We start from the raw sequence: 25425 nt of genomic DNA, 5'->3' as shown, positions 1-25425 counted from the left end.
TTTTACTTTTCCAAAAAATGATCTATAAAATATAAAATATAAACTGTTCTGGTAGCAATTAAGAAATACACTTTCATGTTTCTATTATTACACACACACACACACACACACACACACACACATACACATACATGCACGCACCCCCTTCCCTTTCTCCCTCTCATACAAACTCCTCTCATTAAAAAAGTCCTACCTAAAAATACAAACCACAAATGTCCAACTTTACCTTCTACATCCTGAAGATGGTCAAATTAAATAATCTTAGTAGTATTAACACTGGTCATCTATATAGTGAAGATGACTATATGAAGGTGAATAACATGGGTAACGGAGGGGATCCAAGAGAGCGAAATTTTCAACCATCTTAATTTTAAGTCAATAGATATCTTTAAAAATTGGTAAATCAAGAGAAAGCTACAAGTTTAAGCATTACTATTAAAAAACAAATAACAAGAAAATTACAGCATTTGGATTTTGGAACCAAGAACTGGCAAATGGTGGGCCCTAGAGTTGCTGTTTCATCCATAAGCCTCTAATCACTATTTCATTACTGTTTTTAAAAAATATTTGCATCAATCATCATTTCAGTAAAAGCAGCAATGAAAGAAAACCACAAATTATTTAGAAAGATTTAAAATAGGGTTTATTTTTCCTCTTAGGTCATGTGATAACTACTACATAGTATTGTGACAGCCACTCTCATCCCAAGTAAAGCTTTACAGATATTACTCATATACACTGAGGTAACAGAAAAGTAATTTTTTTCTGTGAACTACTTTTCAATGTAATTATATAGAAGAGTTTGTATAAAATATTGCAAATTCAGCTTTGATCTTATCAAAATAAAGGACACCAGTATGTACTGTGAATTAGTATCTTTTTATTCTCTGATATCATTTTATTTGGGTGCTTTTGCAGGCAGAAATGATCATGGTGGGTGATCAGTCCACAGTGCTGAACAGAGAGTATGATTTTTAGAGACCATCACAAAGAATTTCTACGGTTGAAAGGGGAGGAGGTGCTAAACGAACAGGCATACCTCCCGGCGCACCATACTACATTCCGACTGGTCCAGAAGAATGTTCACCACCGTTCCCCAGAGCCCACCAGAAATGTTTTGACAACTGTTTGACAATGCCATACAGCCAGTTTCAAGGGTGGTCAGTGCTGATCCTAATCCCAGCGAAGTAAACCTCACCTGTTCAGATTAAAGAAAAGTTGTCAAATCAAAGAATCCAATTCCCTAACATGAATTCTTAATTTTTCTGGTACATAAGAGATCATACTTTTATGACACTGATGATCCTAAATTATAAAAGGCACTTACAGAAAATAGTGCCCTATAAATTTATATATGAATAAAAATCCTATTCCACAATTCAAACAAGCAAATGTCACAGAAAATCAAAACCAGGTATAAATAAGAATAAAAATTATAACTCACAAACCACTTTCTAGAGAAAGCATCGGGTGCTTACATATCTTTTATGAACATGATTCCTGTTTATTCCTCATTTTTAAAGAGGTTATCTATCATTTTGTTCTACCATCCTTAAGCTATTAGTGTTTTTTCCAACCGACTTAACTTTTTTGAAACTTCTTTTCAAAAAGAAATAACTATCTTTTTATAAAGCATTTAGTATTTTCTCCAAAATTACTGTAAAAGAAAAATGTTTCAAGTAAGACTGATGAGGTATAATGTTTACCATAGTCCCATTGCTGCTCAAGCTATGCATTTTGGTTTAGTTCTGAATTCTGATTCTAAAAGTTTCACTGATAGCTACAGGGTAACAAAAAATAATGTAGTCATAACATAGTCAAGCAACAAGTCCAAGTTTAATGTGTATAAAGAATGGAACCTCTAGGTTCAGATCAAATAGCATTTCTAAAAATCAAGGTTTTTAGTGGAATAGAATATAATCATTGCTTGCTTGAATTTAACAGATGGTGCCCATAGTTAACAGTACTGTATTATATGCTTAAAAATTTGCTAAGAGAATGAATCTTATGGTCAGTATTCTAATCACAAAAATAAACAATATAGAGGACAGGAGGAAACTTTTGTAGGTGAATGATATGTTTATAACACTGATTGTGGTAATGATTTCAGGGGTGTACACTTATCTCCAAATTCCTGAATCTGTACACATTAAGTATGTACAGCTTTTTGTATGTCAATCATACCTCAATAAAGTGGTTTTTAAGGAAAGAGATAAGTGGACAAATGGCTAAAACTGGAAATTTTATTAATATAAAATTTTGCACTGCAATGGTATTATTAAATGACACACTAATGTCATTTGACAGCTATCCTTCTAAACTCATTGAAAATGGCTAGGTTTCTCCATTAAGTTTTTACTCTTCTTTCTAAAAGTGAAAGATTCTATGATCCTTTCTTTTTTTCTATTTTTTAGTCTGTACTTTAATGAGTTTGACTGAAAAGGGTCTGCTATGAACTTAACTGTATCCCCTCTAAATTGGTATGTTGAAGCCCTAACCCCCAATGTACCTAAATTTGATGATAGAGTTTTTAGGAGGTAATTAAGGTTAAATGAGGTCTTAAGGGTAGGGTCCTAATCTGATGGGATTGGTGGCCTTATAAGAGGAGAAAGAAAAGAAAGGTCACTGAGTACGCAGTGAGAAGGCAGCTGTCTGAAAGCCAGAAAGGAGAGCCCTCACCATGTCAACCATGTTGACACCTTAATCTCAGATTTCCAGCCTCCAGAACTATGAGAAAATAAATTTCTGTGTTTCAAGTCACCTACGTTATGTGTTATGGCAGCCCAAACTAAGACAGGGAGTAAACAGCTTAAGGTATAGTCACTAAAATAATCTCAGTGTGGAAAATATGAATTCACGTATATGCATACAGATTTTGTTTCATTTGTTTTTAATCTACACATAATGGACTCGACTTTCCTTCACACTGACCTCTGGGTCTCGATCAACCCATAATGGAATCAACCAAGCCAATCCTTGTTGAGTAGGAGCATGCTCTTCACTCTGAGTACCCAAAGGCAAGAACCAAAGTGACATCCACTCCTAGAATGAAAAAAAGGGAAGAGACACATTAAGTAAGCTTCTAAGAATAAAACAGAGGAAGTTTAAATAACTGAATTTTTAAAAATCAAAACAAAGTTAAAATGTACTTAAGACTTGGCTTTCATTCAGTATTTAACCAAAACAAGGCAAAAAAAAAAAAAAACAACTCAGCTGCTTCTTAGCAAGTTAAACAAAATAATTTTTCTTCAGAACTATTTCCCGCATGATTTAGACAAAATGTAGTTCTCTAGAGCACGCACATTTCAATCAAATTTCAAATAAAATTCAGATTTGTGTAATACACAACTTCTAAGAAACATCTCAGTCAAAAAATCATTTTTATCTAAGAAGAAAAGTCAAAAGAAACATTTTCATATAGGCTTGAAATGTGTGAGACACAGCACATTCCTTGTCTAGCATGCGTTCAGAAGACAGCAGCTTTCAATGCTCTCACCGAGCTTTGGGCCTGGATCATCATCTCATGGGATAAGTGAAGCAAGCAAAGAATTGTGCTCTTTGTGACACCTTTTCCCATAAAGGACATAGCATTTCCTCCACGCTCCACATAAAAAGAAGTAATGACCTGAGAAAACAAGGATAAACAATGTCATGGTGGCTTTACTCTGAAAATATAAAAATAAACATTTAACTTTCTTTTTTTTCTTTCCAAAGATTTTGTTTATTTATTTGACAGAGAGAGACACAGTGAGAGAGGGAACACAAGCAGGGGGAGTGGGAGAGGGAGAAGCAGGCTTCCCGCAGAGCAGGGAGCCCAATGCGGGGCTCGATCCCAGGACCCTGGGATCATGACCTGAGCCGAAGGCAGACGCTTAACGACTGAGCCACCCAGGCGCCCCAACATTTAACTTTCTACTAACTTGTCTGATTTGAATCCTAACCACATAAAGTATATGTAACATTCTTATAGTTTACACATTTCAAAATGGTTAAGATGGTATATTTTAGGTTGTTACCACAATTAAATATTGTTAGTTTAAAATTTTCTCTTTGGAACTTGTACAAAGATATGTAGTATCCTCCTAGGAGACTTTTGTGATGTAGAATATGCTCATACATTTTTTAAATGTTAGAATATCCTTTAAGTAAAAGAGCTTATAAATATCTTATTGAAAAATATACTTAGAAATTGCTACTTATATAAAACTCTATTGGGACGCCTGGGGGGCTCAATCGGTTAAGTGACCAACTCTTGATTTCTGCTCAGGTTATTATCTTAGGGTAGTGAGATCGAGCCTGGCATCAGGCTCAGCACTGGGCGTGGAGCCTGCTTAAGATTCTCTCTCTCCCTCTGCCCCTCCTCCCCAACTCATGGGGTCTCTAAAAAAAATAATAATTTTTCAAAATGTTTAAAAACTTGTTATCTGACCAATAAAAGTATTTCAGTTCATTCACCCAAGGCCTCTGAATGCTTTTATTCATCACAGCATCCTTTGAAGTAAGACATTTTGTCTTAAAATAGAGACTACTTTCTAGTTTGGATTTTTTTCAGCTCATACAGGAGATGATTTTAAAAAGACAACATAAATCATAAATGTTAGGTACAGCTTATTCAACAAAAGCAATTTATCTGAAGATGATTTGGGATCTGTGAGCTACATCAGAATCTTCATAAACCAAATAAGTATATATTATGTCTGAAAAATAAAACGAGACTGTCCAGGAGTTAAAAACTGTAAGTGATGGGCTCTGCTCTACTACTCCGTCCTCAAGTGTGTATTTGAAATTTTTCATAATTAAAAGTTTAAAACTTTAAGGGACTATCTTAGAAATAAGATACCAGAATGACCAAGTTCTTATTATTCTACTCTAAGTCACTGGAGATAACTACATTGTGGTTTCATTCCTAGCTGATAAAGGACAAGCCAAGAACTTCACTACTATCTCCTTTCAATCAGACCTTTTTGTCAGATCCATGGAATTATATTCTGTATGTCTGATCTTAAGGATTTAATTATTACAGTTTATTCACCTGTCATAATGTATCATGCTTAGTTTAAAAGCCTCATTTCTCAACCACAAAAAGCAAATATTCCCATTCAAATTTCACTGGGCAAAAACAAAATACCTACATTAGAAATATGGCTCCCTTCTGAAAAGGAATCAGCTTTAATGAGAAACTATACAGCAAGTCCTCTGGACCAACAATGACTTTGTTTCAATGTGTATTCACACAGCCTTACTTCATTCTTTAAAAAAATACACTTAACCAGTAGTAAAATAAATAAATCTAAATGTTTACTAATTATGTAATTATGCAAAAGGTCCCAAGTAAGATTTAATGGGACTCTGCCACGGTGTATAACAAAAGTAACAGACATCTTCGTATTATTTTCCTGTCACTTAATATGAAGACAAAAAGATTTTCTTCCCAAGACACTGTATAAAGCGTGAAATGTGCTCCTGTTTATACCAAATCAAGATTTGTTAATCAGTGGAACATTATAAAACAGGAATTGTACGTCTTAATCTATTCCTTAGCTAATACATTGTGTTGATTTTTATTACCTCAAAGACAAGTGAACTTAGAATGACAGTAATGTCATTTTTAACTTTTTAACAAAATAAGATGTACTTTTGGGAAAAATTCTAGGTAACATCATCTGAAACATGGTTTACACCTGAATATACATCACCTAAAGCATGATTTAAGAATAAAAGCACAAAAATTAAACACACATCATCACTTACATTCATTTATATCACATTTTCACTATTAATTCCAACTGTACTCTAAAAATCACACATAAGATACATATAAATTAAATTACTATTTCTCCAATATGTATAAATCACTATGTTAGGATAAAGAGGAACTATGGGAAAGTGGAAATGATCCAATGACGATTCTCACAAGCTTACAGTCTAACAGATAAACACATAAAACAAAATAGAAATACAATGTCTTAAGCACCATAATGTGGCCCATACCAACTGCTGCAGGTACACAACCAAAGAGACCAGTCAGTCACTCTTTACTGAGTGTGTATGTCTAGAAGGTAAGACTTCCTTAAGGAAGGTAAATGAGTAAGTGAGATCTTAAACGTTGTGTACAGATCACCACCCAAAAAAGAGAATAAATTATATGAATACACTTTTAAAATAAACGTTTTTATTTAGTGAAAAGAGCCAAATAAAACGGAAACTTCAGAGACATGGGAAAAAATTAAAACAGATATAAGATTTAAAATGGAAGATTACAAAGAGCCATATGCACTTGAAAAAGAGCTTTGGGTTGAAAGGCTTCTGTTTATAAAGGATAATCTGGTGGTAGGTAGACGGCTGGACCACAAGTAGGAGCGTGCAGCGGGAAAAGGAACAGGAAGTGATGGATACAAATTGGTCAAAATGTCCCATGTCTAGAATGCCCATCACTATCGATCAAATCACTCAACTTTCAAAATCTATCTCTAACTATCATTCAAACTCGGGATATCACTGAACCTTTCAAGACAAGCAATGCTGACAGATTTGGTCAATAAGGAAACAATGAGCCATTTTTAGATTCAGGCAGTTTATTAGTTATATAAACAGCAAAAGCATTAGTACCAAAGGTGCCAGTTCCCAGTCCTTACAGGGTGGCACTGAAAGAGAGGGGCCAGATGATAGCAACGCGGATAGTAGAGTACTCTGTTATGGAGGAGCTCATGCCCTGCTGCAGCTAAGCTGCTTATTATGGCTACAGCTGTACTCCAAGGGCACTGAGGCAGAAAGCCCACTCATCAGAACCCAGGAGGCAATAAGAAATAGGTTCATGACAGACATCCCTATAGAGAGCAAAGCAAATAAGAAACAGTCTTGTAGCAGTTCCTCACAAGCCTCCCATGTTCTCATGTTCCAGAAGGATCACAGGAACTTCTTCAAGATTTAGATCAGCTATGATTAAGCCTTCCCTCTGTGGACTACATGCATAAATGCAAGGCTGGGAGGGAACCCTGGTGAAGCTCTTCTCTTACAGAACTATGTATAGCTATATCATTGCTATATTTATTACATCATAATGAAACTATACTGAACTAAATGATAAAAAATTGGACATATCATAACGTGTTAAATAAAGTTAAGGCCATGCTTATTAAAAGGTAATGACAGGTAAAAATACTTGAAAAAAAAGCTTTTTAAAAAATCAATGAAATAAGACTCTATCTTAAAGTACCGGAAAAAAGGGGGGGTACCTGGGTGGCGCAGTTGGTTAAGCGACCAACTCTTGGTTTTCCCTCAGGTCGTGATCTCAGGGTTGTGAGACTGAGCATTGCATCAGGCTCCGCCCTCAGCACAGAGTTTGCTTGGGACTCTCTCTCCCTCTCTCTCTCTCTCTGCCCCTCCCCCTCTCTAAAATAAATAATTATTTTTTAATTAAAAAAATTTTCAGAAAAAGAGCCATATATTAAACCCAAAGGAGAAAGAAATAAGCATAAGCAAAAATTAATAAAATGGTGAAAAACATTAAAGGGAGTATCAACAAAGCCAAAATTCATTCTTTAAAAAGAATGATAACAATAAAACATACAAACCTACCAGTAAGACTAATCAAGAAAACTAGAGGGAAGGAATAATACCTGGAATGAAATGGGACCTCACTGGTGATGTGACATACATTTAAAGAATGAGCTGCAATGATGGATTTAGAGCTATGAATTCAAAAATTTAGATGAAATTCTAGAAAAACATAACTTACCGATACAAAAAATTAAAAATCTCAGAATTCTAGATTTAAACTGATTTCACTTCATTCAATTCATTTACAATCTTCCCCAAAAGAAAACTCCAGGTCTGATTGCTTCATCATCAAATTCTACTAAACATTTAAGAAAGAAATACCACCAATTCAAATCAACTTTGGAATCAAAGGGGGAAAAAAGGTAAATTAAAAAAAATTTATGCATAAATGGTAGGCTAATTTTGATATTAAAATATTAAAACCTGGGTGGCTCAGTAGGTTAAGCATCTGCCTTGGGTTCAGATCATGGTCCCAAGATCCTGGGATCGAGCCCCACTTTGGGCTCCCTACTCAACGGGGAGTCTGCTTCTCCCTCTCCCTCTGCCTGCCTCTCTGCCTACTTGTGCTCTCTGTCAAATAAATAAATAAAATTTAAAAAAAATACAGAAAAAGCACTATACATCTACGATTTAAAAAAAAAAAAACAAACACTTAGGAAAGTAGGACTAGAAGGAAACTTCCTTAATCTTATTTTCCTTTAATTGAAAAAACTACCATAAACAGCATGATGAAAAGGTGAAAAATTAAAGTCCTTTCCCTTGAGTTTGGAAACAAGGATGGCTGGGTATATGGTTAATATAAAAAGAACTGAGTAAATTTCCATATATTCAACAATCCTGAGAAAATAAAATATCAAAAATTCATTTTCATGTAGAGACAAGAATATTTACTGAAGCAGGATCCAAAATTGCTCTAAATTAGAATAAGAAAACCCAAATGTCCTTCAACATTGTAGTGTACTGAGTACTAGACAAAAATAAATTAAACTAACTCTACCTACAGGCAACAGAATGAATAACTCTTCTAAGCATAATGATTAAAGAAAGCAGCCATATGATTCCATTTTACAAAATTTTAAAAAATCAGGAATTGTTGTAAATATGAACACATAATTAAGCGGTAAGACTACCAAGAAATGTAAACAAGTGATTACTGTAAAACTCAAAGTAACAACTACCTTTCAGGAGAGGAGTTGAGATCGAAAAGGGGTATCACAAACGTTCCCAAGGTGCTGGCTATGTTGTAGTTTTAGATCAGGGGTGGTTCACTATGTGATGCCTGAACTATGTATTTATGTTTTATGTATTCTCCACACATGTGTTGTATTTCACAAATAAAAAGGATAAATAACATAAGTTAACAAATAAATAAACTACCCTAATGAGAGGATTTAAATGTAAGCCTTAGTTTTTCTTGAAAATTGTGTTCTGAAAGTGATCTTACATATTTGTTAATAAAAATCATTAAAACATTTAACCATTATGATGAATCATATGAATACTGAATAATAATCTGCATTAAATACAGTGATACACATAATGCACTCAACATTGTGCCTGTCACAAAGGGAGTGATCAATCAATAAATAAATACTATAATAAATAGTAAATAGCTATACTTTGGGAGTTATTATTGTTGTTATAGTTACTGGTTATTTTTACTTACTTCAAGGAGACCTGATAAGTACTTAACACAAATTTCAAGTGGCTTTGTGAGAGGAGAATGTGAGCTCCATCCTGGAGATGCTGTGAGATGAGCCATCCCTCGTAAGGTCCTCTCGAGGGATGGCAGGCCATAGAAGTGAGGAGCATCCGTGACTCTCAGGCACTGGAGCAGTTTCAAAGCCAGCTGCGTTTGGAAAACGTAAAGAAGCTCCAAGCACTTCCTGTGTATGTAAAAGAAGGAAAAAAAATCAACAAAAGAACAAGTGTGATGGGCTTAATGGGTTAACTTATTGATGGCAGAGGGTTACTAACAACTTAATACGTCAGAAAAGTATGAACCAGGAGAAACAGCAGTCTCAAACAAGATTTTTCAAGGAAAACACAGTTAATATACCATCTAGAGTATATGATGTAAAGGACCAATAACAATTACATTGAAAAATACCTAAACGGATTTGGCACCCAAAAATAAAATTTAAAAGTTGGAATGGAAAATTAAATGCGTACTTTAAATGACTTTAACTTACATATATTAAATCTATACTTTTAATCATTAGAAACTTGAGTTTTTCATTAGCTGAAGTTGTTTTCCCCAGAAAGCTAAAATAAAAAGTTTTAATGAGTTTGACACATAATTTAAATGCAACTGTCAGAAACAGAACAATCAAGAGAACATTTTTTATTAGAAAACAAAATCCCTGGGGCACCTGGGTGGCTCAGTCATTAAGCATCTGCCTTCGGCTCAGGTCATGATCCCAGGGTCCTGGGATCAAGCCCCGCAACTGGCTCCCTACTCCGCAGGAAGCCTGCTTCTCCCTCTCCCACTCCCCCTGCTTGTGTTCCCTCTCTCACTGTCTCTCTCTCTGTGTCAAATAAATAAATAAAATCTTAAAAAAAAAAGAAAGAAAACAAAATACCTGAAACAAATAAGTAGGCATGAATACAAAGATGAAATTGCTGGAAGAAGTAACATCATTGTATAACAAAGTATCGAATAAAATCTGCAATTTTCTCAGTTTTACAGATTTTTAAACTCTAAAATTGACAACTACTACCTATATTTTTACCCATTCCATCACAGTATTATAGGTGTATAGTTGTATGATTTAAAGATCATAATTTTTATATGCCTGTCATCTAGGTGTTTTCAAAGTTTTAGAAACACTCAGAACTTACACCAAAGCCTAAAGGTTATTTGTATAAATTCATATTCCTCACGAGTCAACAACAAAGTACAGCTGAACCTTGAACGACGTGGAGGTTAGGGGCAATGACCCACACGTGCAGTCAAAACTCCTCATACACTTTTTGACTCTCCAAAAATCCAACAAATAGCCTACTGTTGACCAGAAGCCGTACTGATAGCATAAAGTCAATTAACATGTATTTTGTATGTTATAATATACTGTTTTCTTACAATAAAGCAAACTAGAGAAAAGAAAGTTTTGTTTTTGTTTTTGTTTTTTTAAGTAAGCTCTACACCCAACATGGGACCTGAACTCATAACCCTAAGATCAAAAGGCACATGCTCTATTGACGGACCCAGCCAGGCACCCCAACAAAGGAAAATATTATTAAGAAAATACATATACAGTACTATACTGTATTCATCCCCAAAAGATCCATGTATAAGTGGACCCACATAGTTCAAACCTGTGTTGTGCAAGGATCACTTGTAATCTAATTAATAGTATTAAAAATGTTCTTCTGTTTTTTTTTAAGATTTTATTTATTTGAGAGAGAGAGTGAGTAAGCAAGTTGGGGGGAGGGTCAGAAGGAGAGGGAGAAGCAGACTCCCCACTGAGCAGGAAGCCCGATGCGGGGCTCAATCCCAGGACCCTGGAATCATGACCTGAGCCGAAGGCAGACGCTTAACAACTGAGCCACCCAAGCGCCCCTGTTCTTCTGTTTTTTAAATTAACATAAAAGTCATTCTCATTTTCTGCTTTTACCTTAACCACTCCAAAAGAAAAACTATACCATCAAAGGCAATGGTGCCTCTGCAAATATCTAACCAACCCCAGTTCAACCTGGCACAGCTGCCACCAGTTCCCTCTCCTGGTCCCTGTGAACCTTCCCCAAGCTCCACACCCAAACGGTCTCATCCTCGCTATGCAAGTTCTGCTCAACATCCAAAGAACATACACCCGAAGAACAGTCCATTGCACTGTTTCTCAAAGTCTAGCCCAAGGGACTACCTATGGCACTTATTTAATATGTAGATTCCTGAGCTACTGATCTTAATATTTTAATAAGCCCCCTCCCCAAGAGATTGCATACACATTCCAGAGTCTACTATGGATTCACTTTGTTCTTGTCTTCAGTACTTTAATGAGGCATAAATGCATGAGGTAAAATTCACAAATCTTATATATACACTACAGGATGGTTTACATATGTAAATAATCATGTAACCACAAGCATAACAACATATAAAACATTCTCAGTACCTCAGAAGGTCCCTAGGTGACCCTCTTTAGTGAAATTTTTATTGACTTGTATTCTAAATTTACTAATCCTCTTTTATACTGTGTCTAGTCTGCTGCTAAGCCCATGCAATGAATTATTTACTTTAGAAACTGTATTTCTCAGTTGCAGAATTACTATTTAGTTCTTTTTTGCAGTTTCCATTTCTCTATTGATATTCTACATATTTTTACTTATCTTGTCCATCTTTTCATCTAATTTATATTGAAAATATTATTTATTATAGCTTTAAAGTTCTTCTAATAGTTGACATTTGTGAGTCTGTTTCCAATGACTTTTTTCTCTCAATTACAGGTGACGTTTTCCTACTTCTTTATAATTCTCTCCATTTGTGATTGTATGTCAAATATTTGTATATAAGAGCTACTGAAAGCAAAGTACCTAATAGTTTCCCATAGAAATGGTTTGCCATTTGGTCACAAGATTTGGTTAGGAGGCTGATCTTTGAGATCTAGTCAGGTGTTGAGCTGAATTAGTGTTGTTTTGACATGTTAGTTGTTTCAAATGTCATGTGTGTGGGATCAGGTCTTTCCTCCCAGCAGAGATTTGGGACCTGAGCACAGGAAGACCTCAAACAGATAAAAAAACTTTTGTACATCAAAGGACACTATCCAAAGAGTTAAAACACAACCCACAGAATGGAAGAAAATTTTGCAAATCATATTTGATAAAAGGTTAATGTCCAGAATATGTAAAGATGACTCAACAACAACAACCCAATGCAAAAATAGGTGAAGGACTTGAAAAGACATTTCTCCAGAGAAGATAACAAATAATCATTAAGCACATGAAAAGATGCTCAACATCATTTCTCATTAGGGAAATGGAATCAAAACCAAAATGATTCTAGTTTACACCACTGGGATGGCCATAATAAGAAGTGTTAGGGCAGGTGTTGAGAAATTAGAACACTCATACATTGCTGGTGGGAATGTAAAATGATATAGCTGCTATGGAAAACAAAATTCCTCAAAAAAGTAATCACAGAGTTACCACATGAACCAGCAATTCTAGTTGTAAGTATATACTGGAGAACTAAAAACATGTGTTTACACAAAACTTGTACACAAATGCTTATAGTTGCAGTATTCATAATAATCAAAAGTAGAAACAACTCACATGTCTACCAACAGAAAAATGAATAAACAGAATGTGGTATATTTATACCTGGAATATTAATCAGCTACAGGAAGAAACAAGCACTGATATGTGCTATAATACAGATGGAGCTTGAAAACACGATGTGAAATCAGACACAAAATATCACATACATCTGATTCCATTTATTTAAAATGTCCAGAATAAGCAAATTCATAGAGACAGAAAGATTAGTGGTTGCCATAGGCTTGGGTAAGGGGTAAATGAGGAGGAACTGCTTATGGGTACAAAGTTTCTTTTCAGAGTAATGAAAATATTCTGGAATAAATAGTGACAGTTGAACAACATTGTGAACATATTAAAACCACTCAACAGTATACTTTAAAATGGTTAAAATAGTAAATTTTATCTAATTAAAAAAATTTTTAAGTCCGAATTATAGATACACACTTAAAAATCATCTATGTAAAAACAGTCATAAAGTCATAGAAATGGGTAAGTTGCTCCGAGAATTAAGAGAGGACCAAGACCTAAAACCTATTAAGAGAGGACTAAGACCTAAAACCTAGAGACAGCAAAATACTGTGTGTGTGTGTATGTGTGTGTGTGTGTGTGTGTGTGAAATTACAATCAGGCTCTACCAGAGATTCCACTGAAATAAAAACAAACAGATACTGTTTGTTTTATAACAGTAATAATAGTCAGCTCTGACTATTATTGAATTCTTTCTTCCTTGATTTGGAAATCAAAAGGAAACTAGGTTCTATATCAATGTCCCCAAACCTTCAACGACAAACGGTACCTGTCAGTAACTGCCATGAAACTGAGAAGCAAGGTATTGAAAAGAGCAATCAGTTCTTTCTGGAGCTGTTGCCTGACAGCAGTCCGGATGTCATCCACTTCCTCTCGTGCCTGTGACTCCGTCAGAACCAGCAGGTCTAACAGTGGGTTTGGACTCTAAAAAATATATTTGTAAAAAAACGTATTTACTCTCCAGTTGAGCTGTGTGTTGTTTCCTATAAAGATTTTTGCTACATATCACATTCTGGCCAACCTAAGAGTTGTATTACCTAGCCAGTAGGTATGGGTCTCTAGTGCATTAATAGAGATGTTACGTTCTAAACTCAAAAGGTGCTTCATATGTTATCTCGACAAAAGAACAGCACATCTATTATAGAAAACTGAGTATAATATAGAGAAGCACAAAGAGAAAAACAAAAACCACCCATGATCACACTTCACAGAGATAGTCTCTATTAGTTTCCTGGTGCACACTATTCTTTTTGTGGGCATATAAACATACACACAATTCCATATTTCTAACAAAACTGAGATCAAGTGAAAAAACCCACTATTATTACCCTTTTTGACTTAATGTTATCAGTATTTCTTAAAAAAAATTATTTTACTGATTATTTTTCAACCGTAAGGATTTACCACACCAGCTACTAAAGAATGGGTGATTTCTAATTTCACTGAGCTGTGCAGCAGGGTGTTCAACTCTGATTATATCCTGTGTGAATTCTAAGCAAAAATAGCTTTAATTGTTTTAATACATTCAACATATATTGCCAAATTGTCTCTGCAAAATATGCACAAATACATACAACTAAGCAGGGTGGGGGAAGACCAATGCTGAGCATTATTACTGATGCAATCTTTGCCAATTTGATAGGCTGATAAATAAAACTAGTACTACTTAAATTTCTTCCTGCTTTCCAACTTTAAAAAAAATGTAGCTAAAGAAATATAATGTAATTATTTTTAATAATACTAAGAGTAGAAAATGTTTTATTAACAAACAGCGTTAAAGATACACGGAATAGTTATTGATCACCTATAATGGCATAGGCACTGTGCTAAAAAGAGAAAGAAAGCAAGATTCTATTTTGACACAGATGTAGTGAAAAGAAGAGCCACATGCACCCCAATGTTCATAGCAGCAATGTCCGCAATAGTGAAACTGTGGAAAGAGCCGAGATGCCCTTCAACAGACGAATGGATAAAGAAGATGTGGTCCATATATAACGGAATGGAATATTACTCAGCCATCAGAAAGGATGAATACCCAACTTTTATATCAACATGGATGGGACTGGAGGAGATTATGCTAAGTGAAGTAAGTCAAGCAGAGAAAGTCAATTATCATATGGTTTTACTTATTTGTGGAACATAAGGAAGAGCATGGAGGACATTAGGAGAAGGAAGGAAAAATGAAGGGGGGAAATCAGAGGGGGAGACGAACCATGAGAGACGATGGACTCTGAGAAACAAACTGAGGGTTCTAGAGGGGAGGGGAGGGGAATGGGTTGGCCTGGTGATGGGTATTAAGGAGGGCACGTTCTGCATGGAGCACTGGGTGTTACATGAAAACCATGAATCGTGGATCACTACATCAAAAACTAATGATGTATGGTGACTAACATAATAAAATTTAAAAAAAAAAAGATTCCACTTTTTGACTAAACTAGAAGATGTGCATTTTCATATTTTATAGACAGGCAGAGGGGTTTATAAAGAGGTTATATAACTTGTCCACAGTCCTATGAATGAACAAAGCAAGGATTCAACCTGAGAATCATCTTACTTCAAAGCTAATATTCTGTCCCCCATATTATGTCACATCAATTCTGCATATTACAACATACAAAAAGAGATAAAATCAAGATGTAATTATGATTGTTATGAAATCCTTCACCTAAAGAACTCAATTAAAAAATAACTGCATTCTTTTTGTGGAAATAAAAAAAATGGGAAGAAAATTCTAGTTTGTTTATATTATGCAGTACATACAGAATACTTCAATCAGGTACACACAATTATAAAGAATACAACTGAGAGCTTTTAGAAAGTATTGGGGACAGATGTCCCCAATTTACTTTTAACTTACTTTACTATGTTTCATACCTAAGCAGCATTTTTCTTTCAGCTTTCCTTTCATCCTGAACAAGAAGTACCTCATTTGGATCAAATAAAATTACATAAAACATGACTACAACTTCTATGTTTTATATAGGAATAAAACAATCAAAATACACATTTAATAAAAATCATAAAAATAAATATACATACTCTATAGTATTCTTAGACCCAAATAACCAAAGACTTACTTCAAGTCCCATAAATACTGACAAAATAAGAAAGTTGTTTTTAATGTAAACTCCATCTTGGTAAAATACAGTTTTACTATCAGGAATTATTAATCCTGATATACCCATAAAAATTAAGTAGAAACTCCTGATTGATAGATTAATATGTTATAGTATGTATACACCTGAAACTAAGATTCTTCCAAAAAACTTCATTGTTAATAACTTGTTTATGCTAGTACTTGCTGAGATCTTCTTCCCTTTCTAACTTTACATGTGAATAGAACCTCAGCAACATCACTTCTAAAATATGGGATGAATTACCATTCCTCATATACAATAAAGAGATGTCTCTCTACTGATGCCTACTGGTCTCAAGTGCTTAATCATACGTGAAGGTTTTGTCTTTAGACATTAGTATTCAATCCCACATTTAAACCAACTACCATTACCATTACTTTGTCACCGCCAACATCCAAAAGCAACCATTTCTACAATGATGGCTCATTTTCCTTAACCACACAGTTACCACTCATCACATCCACTTTACCATCCATCAGCAACCTACAACAATAGGACATGCACTGCCCTCCGTGAACTCTCAGTGCACATGTGCCTGTGAAAGTCGACCAACACAGAGAGACATATGCTGAATAGTTCTGAATAGCCTACCTCCCCAAAAACAGAAATTATGGCCCCACTTTTATGACCTTCCCTCAAAAAACTCATTCTGAAAAGAAAGGTATTCAAACTCAGCACTTCTAGGTGATTTTATATATATTAACTAAATCATCATTACATTAAAATGTAAATTAGTGGTGTCCTAAATCCCTAAAGTGCCTAAAATGTTTGTAACAAATAGATGTTCCAATAAACATACAAATTTTTCACAAGAGAAAGTTTCTCAATCTTCCCTCGGTAAGTTAGCTGATTTTTCTTTATACTTCCTATTCGCAATCTTCTGCCTGATCAAGTATTCAAGTATTCTGCCTAATTTTACTAGTTTTTGCCATGGCTTTCATATACTTTTTCATATTATGTCCATACATTGAAAATAATTCCTTTGGAAATACTATTTTACTGACCTTAAATCATCTCTCACTTATTTTACCCATTTCAGATGATTAAAAGGCATTTGACTTTATTTTCAAGCTTCCTTTACATTGAACATTACTCTTTACATAACACTTAATAATTTAATCCTTGTAGCATGACAGAGAGTAAACTCTCTTAATAGTGGATGCTTAAGTCCACTGCTCACCTTTTGCTCACTCTATTGTTATTTATAACACCAGTGATGATAACATATGAGACAAAGTAAAAGCTTTCCCAACCAAAGACAGCCTGGATACCAAAGTCAAATATATTTAATTTATATCAAAAATCCTTCTCTAAAACTGCATGAAAATTACAGTACAATCATTCAGAATTTTGTAGAAATTTCATTTTAATTTCAAAACTATCAATAAATTAGGGCGCCTGGGTGGCTCAGATGGTTAAGCGTCTGCCTTCGGCTCGGGTCATGATCCCGGGGTCCTGGGATCGAGTCCTGCATCGGGCTCCCCGCTCAGCGGGAAGCCTGCTTCTCCCTCTGCCTCTCTCTCTCTCTCTCTCTCTCTCTGTCTCTGCCTCTCATGAATAAATAAATAAAAAAATCTTTAAAAAAAAAAACTATCAATAAATTATAAAATATGCATCAGCACTCATGCCATACTATAAAATTCATAATAAATGTAAAGTTTTAACTATAGTTATATAATTTAGGTGAATATATCTTAATATGCATAGTTATTTTTCTACCATATATACCATGTACAAAGTCTCTTAAGCAAACACTGAATTATTACACGGAGTTTCAAGAAAAGAGTCTACCTAAGCCCACTATAACCACTATTTTCACAACCCAAAGCAACCATAACTCTCAGAATCCAAGAATTCAACCTAAGGAGGAGGCTGTTTTAGAAACTATCCTTTTTAAAAAAAAGACTAAAAAGATTATGAAGTTATAAAAAATTTATAGATCAAAAATCGATTTTTCAGAGGAAAAGCTTCATAAGATTCTTTTATTAATATTTTAATATCCAATCTCTAAAATATTTAAGCCTGCCTAAAAGCTGAAGGAGGAACTATAGTGACATAAGGTTTTACTGTTTTGCTTTATTAAAAATGGTCAGAAAATAACTGCCTCCAAATGCTTTAATTTTTTTAACAATTAAATGATACAAGAAAATCAAAGTACAGTAAATATGATACTTTGAAATCATCCTCAAGAATGTAATAGGAGAGCAAAATTTATAAGTCTATGTGTTCTGGGAGTTCAATCATCTTCTTAAGGCTTCCCTTATTATGTACTTTAAGGAAATTAGTCCATCATCTCTCATTTGTGTTATATTTTTCTCAGTTTATCATGTCTTTTTAACTATATTTAAAGTATTTCTTGCCATACATACAGAAGTCAATAAAACCTACATATAAATACCCTCCTACTGGATAACTGTTTCATTGTAAGTTACACAAATTGAAAATAAAGTTAATCTGAAAGAAAAAATGTCCAGAGAAAAATATAAAAAATAAAGTTTATTAAGGAAAAACTTGCTATGATAATTTAAAAGTGTAGTTTTTCAGAAAACACAGGCATATCAAAGAACATAATACAAAATCCAATCACAGAGTCATGTACATATAGCACCTTGCTTATGGTATTTTGGACTTATTTTATGTTCCTATCTGATCTACCCCTTTCATCTCTGAGCTTTTGTTAGTGATGCTATTTTTGCTTTTCATCTTTCATAACATTTAAATTGTAGTCCAGAACCATAATTTCCACACTTAGTCACAGTCCTACAGGTGTGTGTATGAGAGAGGGAGAGAAGGAGAGATGGGGAGAGAGAGCGAGAGCGAGAGAGCTGCCTTCTCCACCACTTCGCCCATTCCCACTCTAGGCCAAGCTACCACCATCCCTCCCCTGGGTTACTGTAGGCCTCCCAGCTTCCACTCATGCTACCTATGGTTCCAGAGACAGCTGCTACCACGATCTTCTTAAACTGAAGTCACAGCATGTAACTCTTCTGCTCAAAACCCTCCACCTGCTTTCTCTCTCATATAGGTTAAGCTCCATAGCCTATAAGGTTCTATTTGAGCTTGATTCTGAACATCCTTCTGATCTCATCTCCTACCACTATACTCTATTCATCCTGTTGCTGCCACATGGACCTCTTAGTTGTTTTTCAGACATGGCCCTGACAACTAAGTGCTTTTGCATTTTTTTCCTCTCTGGCTAGAACACTCTTCCCTTACCTATATGGCTGACTCCCACACTGAACTCAGTGCCCTGGCCAAATGTTAGTCAAAGAGGCGAGCCTTCTCTGACCATCATGTCCAAAGTAGCATCCCACCATGCCTGCCTAGCTCTGTCTCGTTATCTATGTTTCCTCTTCACACTTATTGCTCCCACCTGCAGAAAATCTTTGTTTTCTGTCCATTCCACCCCCTGGAATGTACTCCATGAAGACAAGTTTTTTTGTCTTATTCACTGCCATGTTATTTTTATAAAGTAGTAATATTTAGATTTCTTTCTTTACAGGTTCTACCTTATGTAACTTCTTGGAAAAAATCTTCTCTACTCCAAAGTTTTCAGTAAACACTTTCAAACAACATGAAGACTACTTTACTAAACGTGGGCTATATAAAAATTATGCCTTTTCATTACATAGCATTACTAATTTTTACAAACAAATCGTTTCTCACACCTAAAATCCAATTCCTTAATAACACTTACATGTCTAAGAAGTAATTCTAGAAGCCAGTTTAGAAGTTCTACTGATGAGTTTTTTCTTTGTTCCTTCAATAACTTATTTAAAAAATGTATGATATCTATTAGCAGTTTCTCATCTTCAGTGCAAGCAGGAAGCACCTGTAAAAACCTGCAATCAAAAAGACAATTATCATGGTTTCTAGCTCTTTACAGTAAGTGGTGTGCTGATAAATATTTAACAACCAGGTAAGGAGTGGGAGGATTTCTTGTGTTTGCCAATTTTCATAGTGTAAATATGCCCCCATTGCTGACTGCAAGCCACCAACATAACACACAGAGAGACAACACAGCAGTACACCATTGTGTGGCCTTTTCACAACACAGACATAATAGGTATGAATCACCTCAAGAACACAGGTATCAGTAACATGTTGTAAAATAATCAGCAAGTGATGATATTTGCATAATCATTACTTTTATTTTTCTTAGAATTTAACTGTAAGTTTATGTAATTTCATTTTTAAGAATGGCTGTGTTTTAACAACTAACTTACAAAAACCCTGATGCTCAACTGCCACCTCTCTCATAAGGAGGTACTGGCTGATTCCAACACACACCAGTGGAAAAGCCAAATTAGATATCTGAATTGTGAGAGATCCATTTTGAGTCCCCATTTCAGAAATTCACTTAACCTCACACTTTGAAAACTGCACACATTATGTTTAATAGAAAGTTATACATCTTACACTAAATTCACATGAAGATTAAAATGGAAAGCTACTGTCAATGGCTGCTTGTCCGTCTTGTCTCAGATGCAGCCATCTGCTACCAGTGAAACATGTGAAATTTATGAGCTAGAGGCTTCCCAATAACTACTAAAGAATCGCCACACGCGGCAATCAACTTCATGAAATTCAGGGTAAAAAGAAAAGTAGGAGAATTTTCTTAAGAATAAAAAAAAAGCAAAACAAAACAAAACAGCCCACTGCAGGTGTACCAAACTTCTCAGTCGATTCACTGATGTTTTGGCTCTCTTACAATGTGGACAGCAATAAACATTCATTTTGTTCAACCATGTCTTATCCTAATCATCTCCTTTTGTGAGATAGTGAAATAAAATTTTCTGATAGGATATAAAAACTGTGTTGTTTATTATGAATTCCAAAATGCAGTGATTTAAGAAAATTTTTCTCTTTCGCTATTATTTACTACACATAATGAAATTCCCAGTTTTTCTTATTGAAAAAAAACATTTCTCTAACGATAGCAACAAGAATACATGCTGTTATCTTCAAAGATACGGAGACAGACCCAAATACGATTCAATCCTGCTCTTTGAAACTGGAAGCCCTGAGCTGTATATACTGACCTGTTCAGTGTGGTGTGCCAAGACAAGCACTTCCAGGTAACCCCACATGGGCCAGCACCACCCTTTAAAGACAGCCTGTCATTCAGAAGATAAAAACTCATGCTCGTGATAGCAGCCCTCACTTCCCTGTGAGCTGCAGCCTCGACAATGGAACGAAGACAGTCCCTCAGTGCACTAGCTGTGTGTGTCATCTGCAGAGCAAGGGTGTCCTCTGTGCATAACTTCAATGCATCTGAAAATCTAAACAAAAAGAAACAAAGGAAGAGCAACATAAAACTATTTGAATAAAAGCTCACATTTAGGTTTATTATAAACTCTCTCCAAAAAATTGTTTTATCTTCATTTTAAAGGCTGACTCAGGGCCAAAAGAAAATCTGGTATGTATCTGTCAATTAGAGTTTTATGTTAGCATTCTGAGTGTTTGTATTGACATTTTCCTGCTCACAGAAATATAACTTTCATTCAAACAAGAAAGCAATGATAGATCAGAATATTAGGATATTCCAAAGTAATCTTCATCATCATCACAGTAATGATAACATTTATATATATACATACTTACTGAACTTTGACTCTAATCCAGACTACTTTCCCTAGAGATTTATATCCATTAACTAACCAAACCTGAGGTGCCTGGGTAGCTCAGTTGATTAAGGTCTGACTCTTGGTTTCAGCTAAGTTCATGACTTCACGGTCGTGAGATCGAGCCCTGTGTCAGGCTCTGTGCTGGGTATGGAGCCTGCTTAAGATTCTCTCTCTGCCTCTCCTTCTGCACCCCCCTGCCCCCCAGCCCCCACTCCCGCTCGTGTGCGTGCACTCTCTGAAAAAAAATAAAAATTTTAAAAATAATAACCAAACTTTATATAATCTCTAAAACAGCATAAAGCATATGCTTTTAAATTTAAATTTCCTGTGTCATGGAACACTACATCAAAAACTAATGATGTAATGTATGGTGATTAACATAACATAATAAAAAAAAATTTCCTTGTGTGATGGTTTCTAAAAAGTAATGAACACATGTAATCTTTAAAACAAAGTAAAAATTATAATCATCAGTGGAAAAAGAGGATCAGATGGTAGCAAGTAAAAAAGCCACTTGACCTAAAGGAAGAATAAAACCAAACTAGTTACTTATAATTTGTTAAATATGAACACTTTTTCAACTAAACATAACAGCTTACTCTTGGATTTTAGGTTCAGAATTCAGGTGCTTCAACAGATTATCACTCCCATGATACCAGGACAAGTTCCAAGCTATTCTCAGCATGTCTGAGACCGGTTTCAAGGACAAGCAATCAGCAGATAATGGCAAAACTATGGAGTAAGGACTCACAGCATGGTGGCCAACTACACGCACTGGTAGATGATACCTAAAGAAAATGTATACAAATAATTATGAACTTTGAAATTCTTAAACACTACTATAAAAGGATGGAGCTATAAATGAGGGCTAGTTCTCACAGTAACACGGAGATCACTCTCATAGCCCCTATTTTGAAGTTATCATGCTGTACATATTATTTCATTTATTCTTTTGCTATCCTCTAAACTCCCCAAAATATTTTAAACTCTTGCATGAAGACTTCCTTATTCTGTGTTGTATTAGAGTTGTTAGCAGAGATGACTAATACCCCTTGAGGTCAAGGCCTGCAGCTACAGTGAGTCACACATAAAGGGTTTCAGCTAGAACATGAGCACCTACTTTATGCCAAACGCTATATATTATCCACCATTCATTCAGTTCCATGCATGGCACTGATACCCATTTTACAGATAATCAAAATGAGTATTAAAGAGACTAAATGAATTGCCTTATGTTCACAGGAATCACTAAGTGACAAAATCACAACCTAATATTTTTACTTGAACACAGCTGCATCATCAATAAACTCAACCACTAGTGTCACCAAGAAGACCCAGAAATATTTCTAGATATAAGAACAGATACAACAGCAACAGCTCTTAAACCAGTCCAAGTTTAACAGTGTTTTACAGGACAGTAACGTCTAGCATGTTCAACTGTTAAAAAATAATTTTGATAAAAAAACATATTCCAAAGCCCTAATTCACATATTTGTGACTAATATTAAATAAATACAATTGGGTAAGATTCCTCAGGGGAACTTTACTGTGCTTTTTCATTTCACGTGTCTCAATAAATAAGCTAAGGGAGAGTTCTACATATAAATCAGGCTGAATAGTTTAAGAAAATAATCTTAAAAATCGAAATTTTCCACAAAAGTAACCCAGAATCCTTAGATAAATGGCTAACACTAGGTCTCAGATAGGGAAATAAAAGGTGATTCTTGGATATTTCTCTGTACTAAAACACAAGAAAATACTAACAGACTTGTGGGGCCTTGACAAAAGGACACAGAGCCCACTTGAAAGGACTCACACTGAATAAAAAAAGGCAAGGCAACTGATCAATGGGGAATTCTTTAGTAAGTTAGAAAATGAACTGCAAATTAAGCCTAAAGAACAAGAAGGAAGAAAGGAATGAAAAGTGCAGGGTAATACATCATAGCCAGTTTGAAAAAACACTACACATCCACCAGATGGGCAACAATTTTTAAAATAACATTACCGTGAGTAAAGGAATAACAAAACCCTTAGGGGTTCTTCTCTATGGACAAAGTTTATCTTGAGCGAATTCTGGCCCTTTGCCCCAGGACAACCAAGTAGATATGGAATGTCAACAATATTACTAAACTGCTGTTTGTGCTTACGGTAAAAATGACTCTCACCTCTGGGCTGGGAGGTGTGGGAATAAACCGTAAATGCATGATGGGAAGCCACGGCCCTGAGCAACCCTTAGTGCTGTGGCTCTTACACATAACATGTTTTGTGGGGTCCTGGAAACTATGCCTATGGCACACTTACCTCAAGAACTTATTTCCTACCAGCACATGGGTCGTCTAAGCCAAGACAGCTCCCAGCACCCACACATGTACTCTCATTCCAAGCAAGGCCTATTTTAAGTCATGTGAGTTTGATTACTTAGCCAAATCTAAAGACCATGAAGAGTGGGTGATGTCTACAAACAAGGAATTTCACTCTGAACAATATATTTAAAAGGAACTCTTACACACTATACCAGGAAACATACATGTTTATAGGAGTGGATACAGGAACAAAAACCCAGAATCAACCCTAATACCTTCTGACTGGAGAATGAACAAATTGTGGTAAATAAATACAACAAAAGAATATTATACAGCAAGGAAAATGATCACAGTACATGTAATAAGACCTACCAAATTATGGAATGTTATTTATAAATTAATCATAGTTTTATTAAGACAAATTTACTTATCTTTAAAATTCACAGATTTTCTATTTATATATAGCCTGAAGAATTTTTACTTTTGCATTCATTTGTATGACCATCACTCAGAATAAACTACAGAACATTTCTATCCCTTCGGAAAGTTTCTCTGTTCCCTTTTCATGTCAATTACTCCCCTTGCTCTCCTCCAAGAGTAATTACTATTTTGGATATAACTGGAGAAATTGGATCACGTTACAGAATGATTTTTAATTTTCTTAGATGTGATCATGCATAGTACAGTGGTTATATAGGAGAGTGTCCTTAATTTAAGGAGGTACATGCTGGAAAAATTAGGAGGGAAGTAAAATTATATCTGAAACTTATTTTCAAATGCATCAGAGAAAAATCACGTATAAATAAATTTGTTGAGAGAGTAAGCACACGTTCACTGTATAGTTCTTCCAACTTTTCTGTACACCTGAACCATATCCAGTTGGAAAGATGGGGATGGGGACATGCATTTACTGAACTCTCCGAAGCACCACTGTGAGGAAACATTAAAACACTACAAGTCATGTGATTTAAATACCAGATGAACCTTCCTGAAACAGCTTACCTTCAAAAAAAGTCAAAACAATAAATCATTTACCTTCTAAAAACTGAGACAGGCAAACTGAAGACCGATGGTGAAGGTTTATTGGAAGGATTAACAGACCTATTTCATTAAAAACACACATACACAAAAGGAAAAGAAACAAATGAGTAAACCATGGTTTTATCCAACAAATATAATTTGCTCCTTGACTGAATCTCCAAATAAGAGTTGCAATTGGCTCTATCATTTGTATAGTTACAACACCTTTTCTACTACCTAGATTTGCTTCTAAAGAGCAAACTAATGCTTAAGAAGTCCATATAATAAATTACTCATTTAATGTGGGCACTGTACTGGCAGGTGAATCTGTGTCCCCCTCCCACTGGATCCTGCTCAAGGTCATTGTTAGTCAGATATTACCATCCTAAACATCTTCCCAAAGGTTTTTTAATAAAATATTAAAGAAAAGTATATACTGAAAAATGTATTAATGACAAAAATTACTGCAGTAATTTTTTAATTTTATGCTTAGTA

The 25425-nt window shown here is 35.0% G+C and overlaps 1 protein-coding gene across 1 annotated transcript in view; it reads right to left on the bottom strand.

The window, feature by feature from the left end:
- Positions 1-25425, bottom strand: part of RTTN (rotatin) — a 160544-nt gene that overhangs the window by 69103 nt on the left and 66016 nt on the right. The window contains exons 23-31 of the mRNA XM_028103002.2: positions 24946-25011; positions 22207-22395; positions 21023-21262; positions 19678-19822; positions 13613-13767; positions 9227-9446; positions 3497-3625; positions 2932-3042; positions 1040-1198 (exon numbers count right to left, since the gene is read on the bottom strand). Coding sequence (XP_027958803.1) covers positions 1040-1198; positions 2932-3042; positions 3497-3625; positions 9227-9446; positions 13613-13767; positions 19678-19822; positions 21023-21262; positions 22207-22395; positions 24946-25011 — 1414 coding nt within the window. The remainder of the gene's footprint in view (positions 1-1039; positions 1199-2931; positions 3043-3496; positions 3626-9226; positions 9447-13612; positions 13768-19677; positions 19823-21022; positions 21263-22206; positions 22396-24945; positions 25012-25425) is intronic.

This window comes from Eumetopias jubatus, unplaced genomic scaffold (genome assembly GCF_037043125.1).
Source record: "Eumetopias jubatus isolate StellerSeaLion01/CBP00866 unplaced genomic scaffold, mEumJub1_p1.0 scaffold_16, whole genome shotgun sequence".
In the NCBI taxonomy this organism is placed as follows: Eukaryota; Metazoa; Chordata; class Mammalia; order Carnivora; family Otariidae; genus Eumetopias; species Eumetopias jubatus.
The sequence above is the reverse complement of the archived record's forward strand: the minus strand, read 5'-3'. Positions and strand labels throughout refer to the sequence as shown.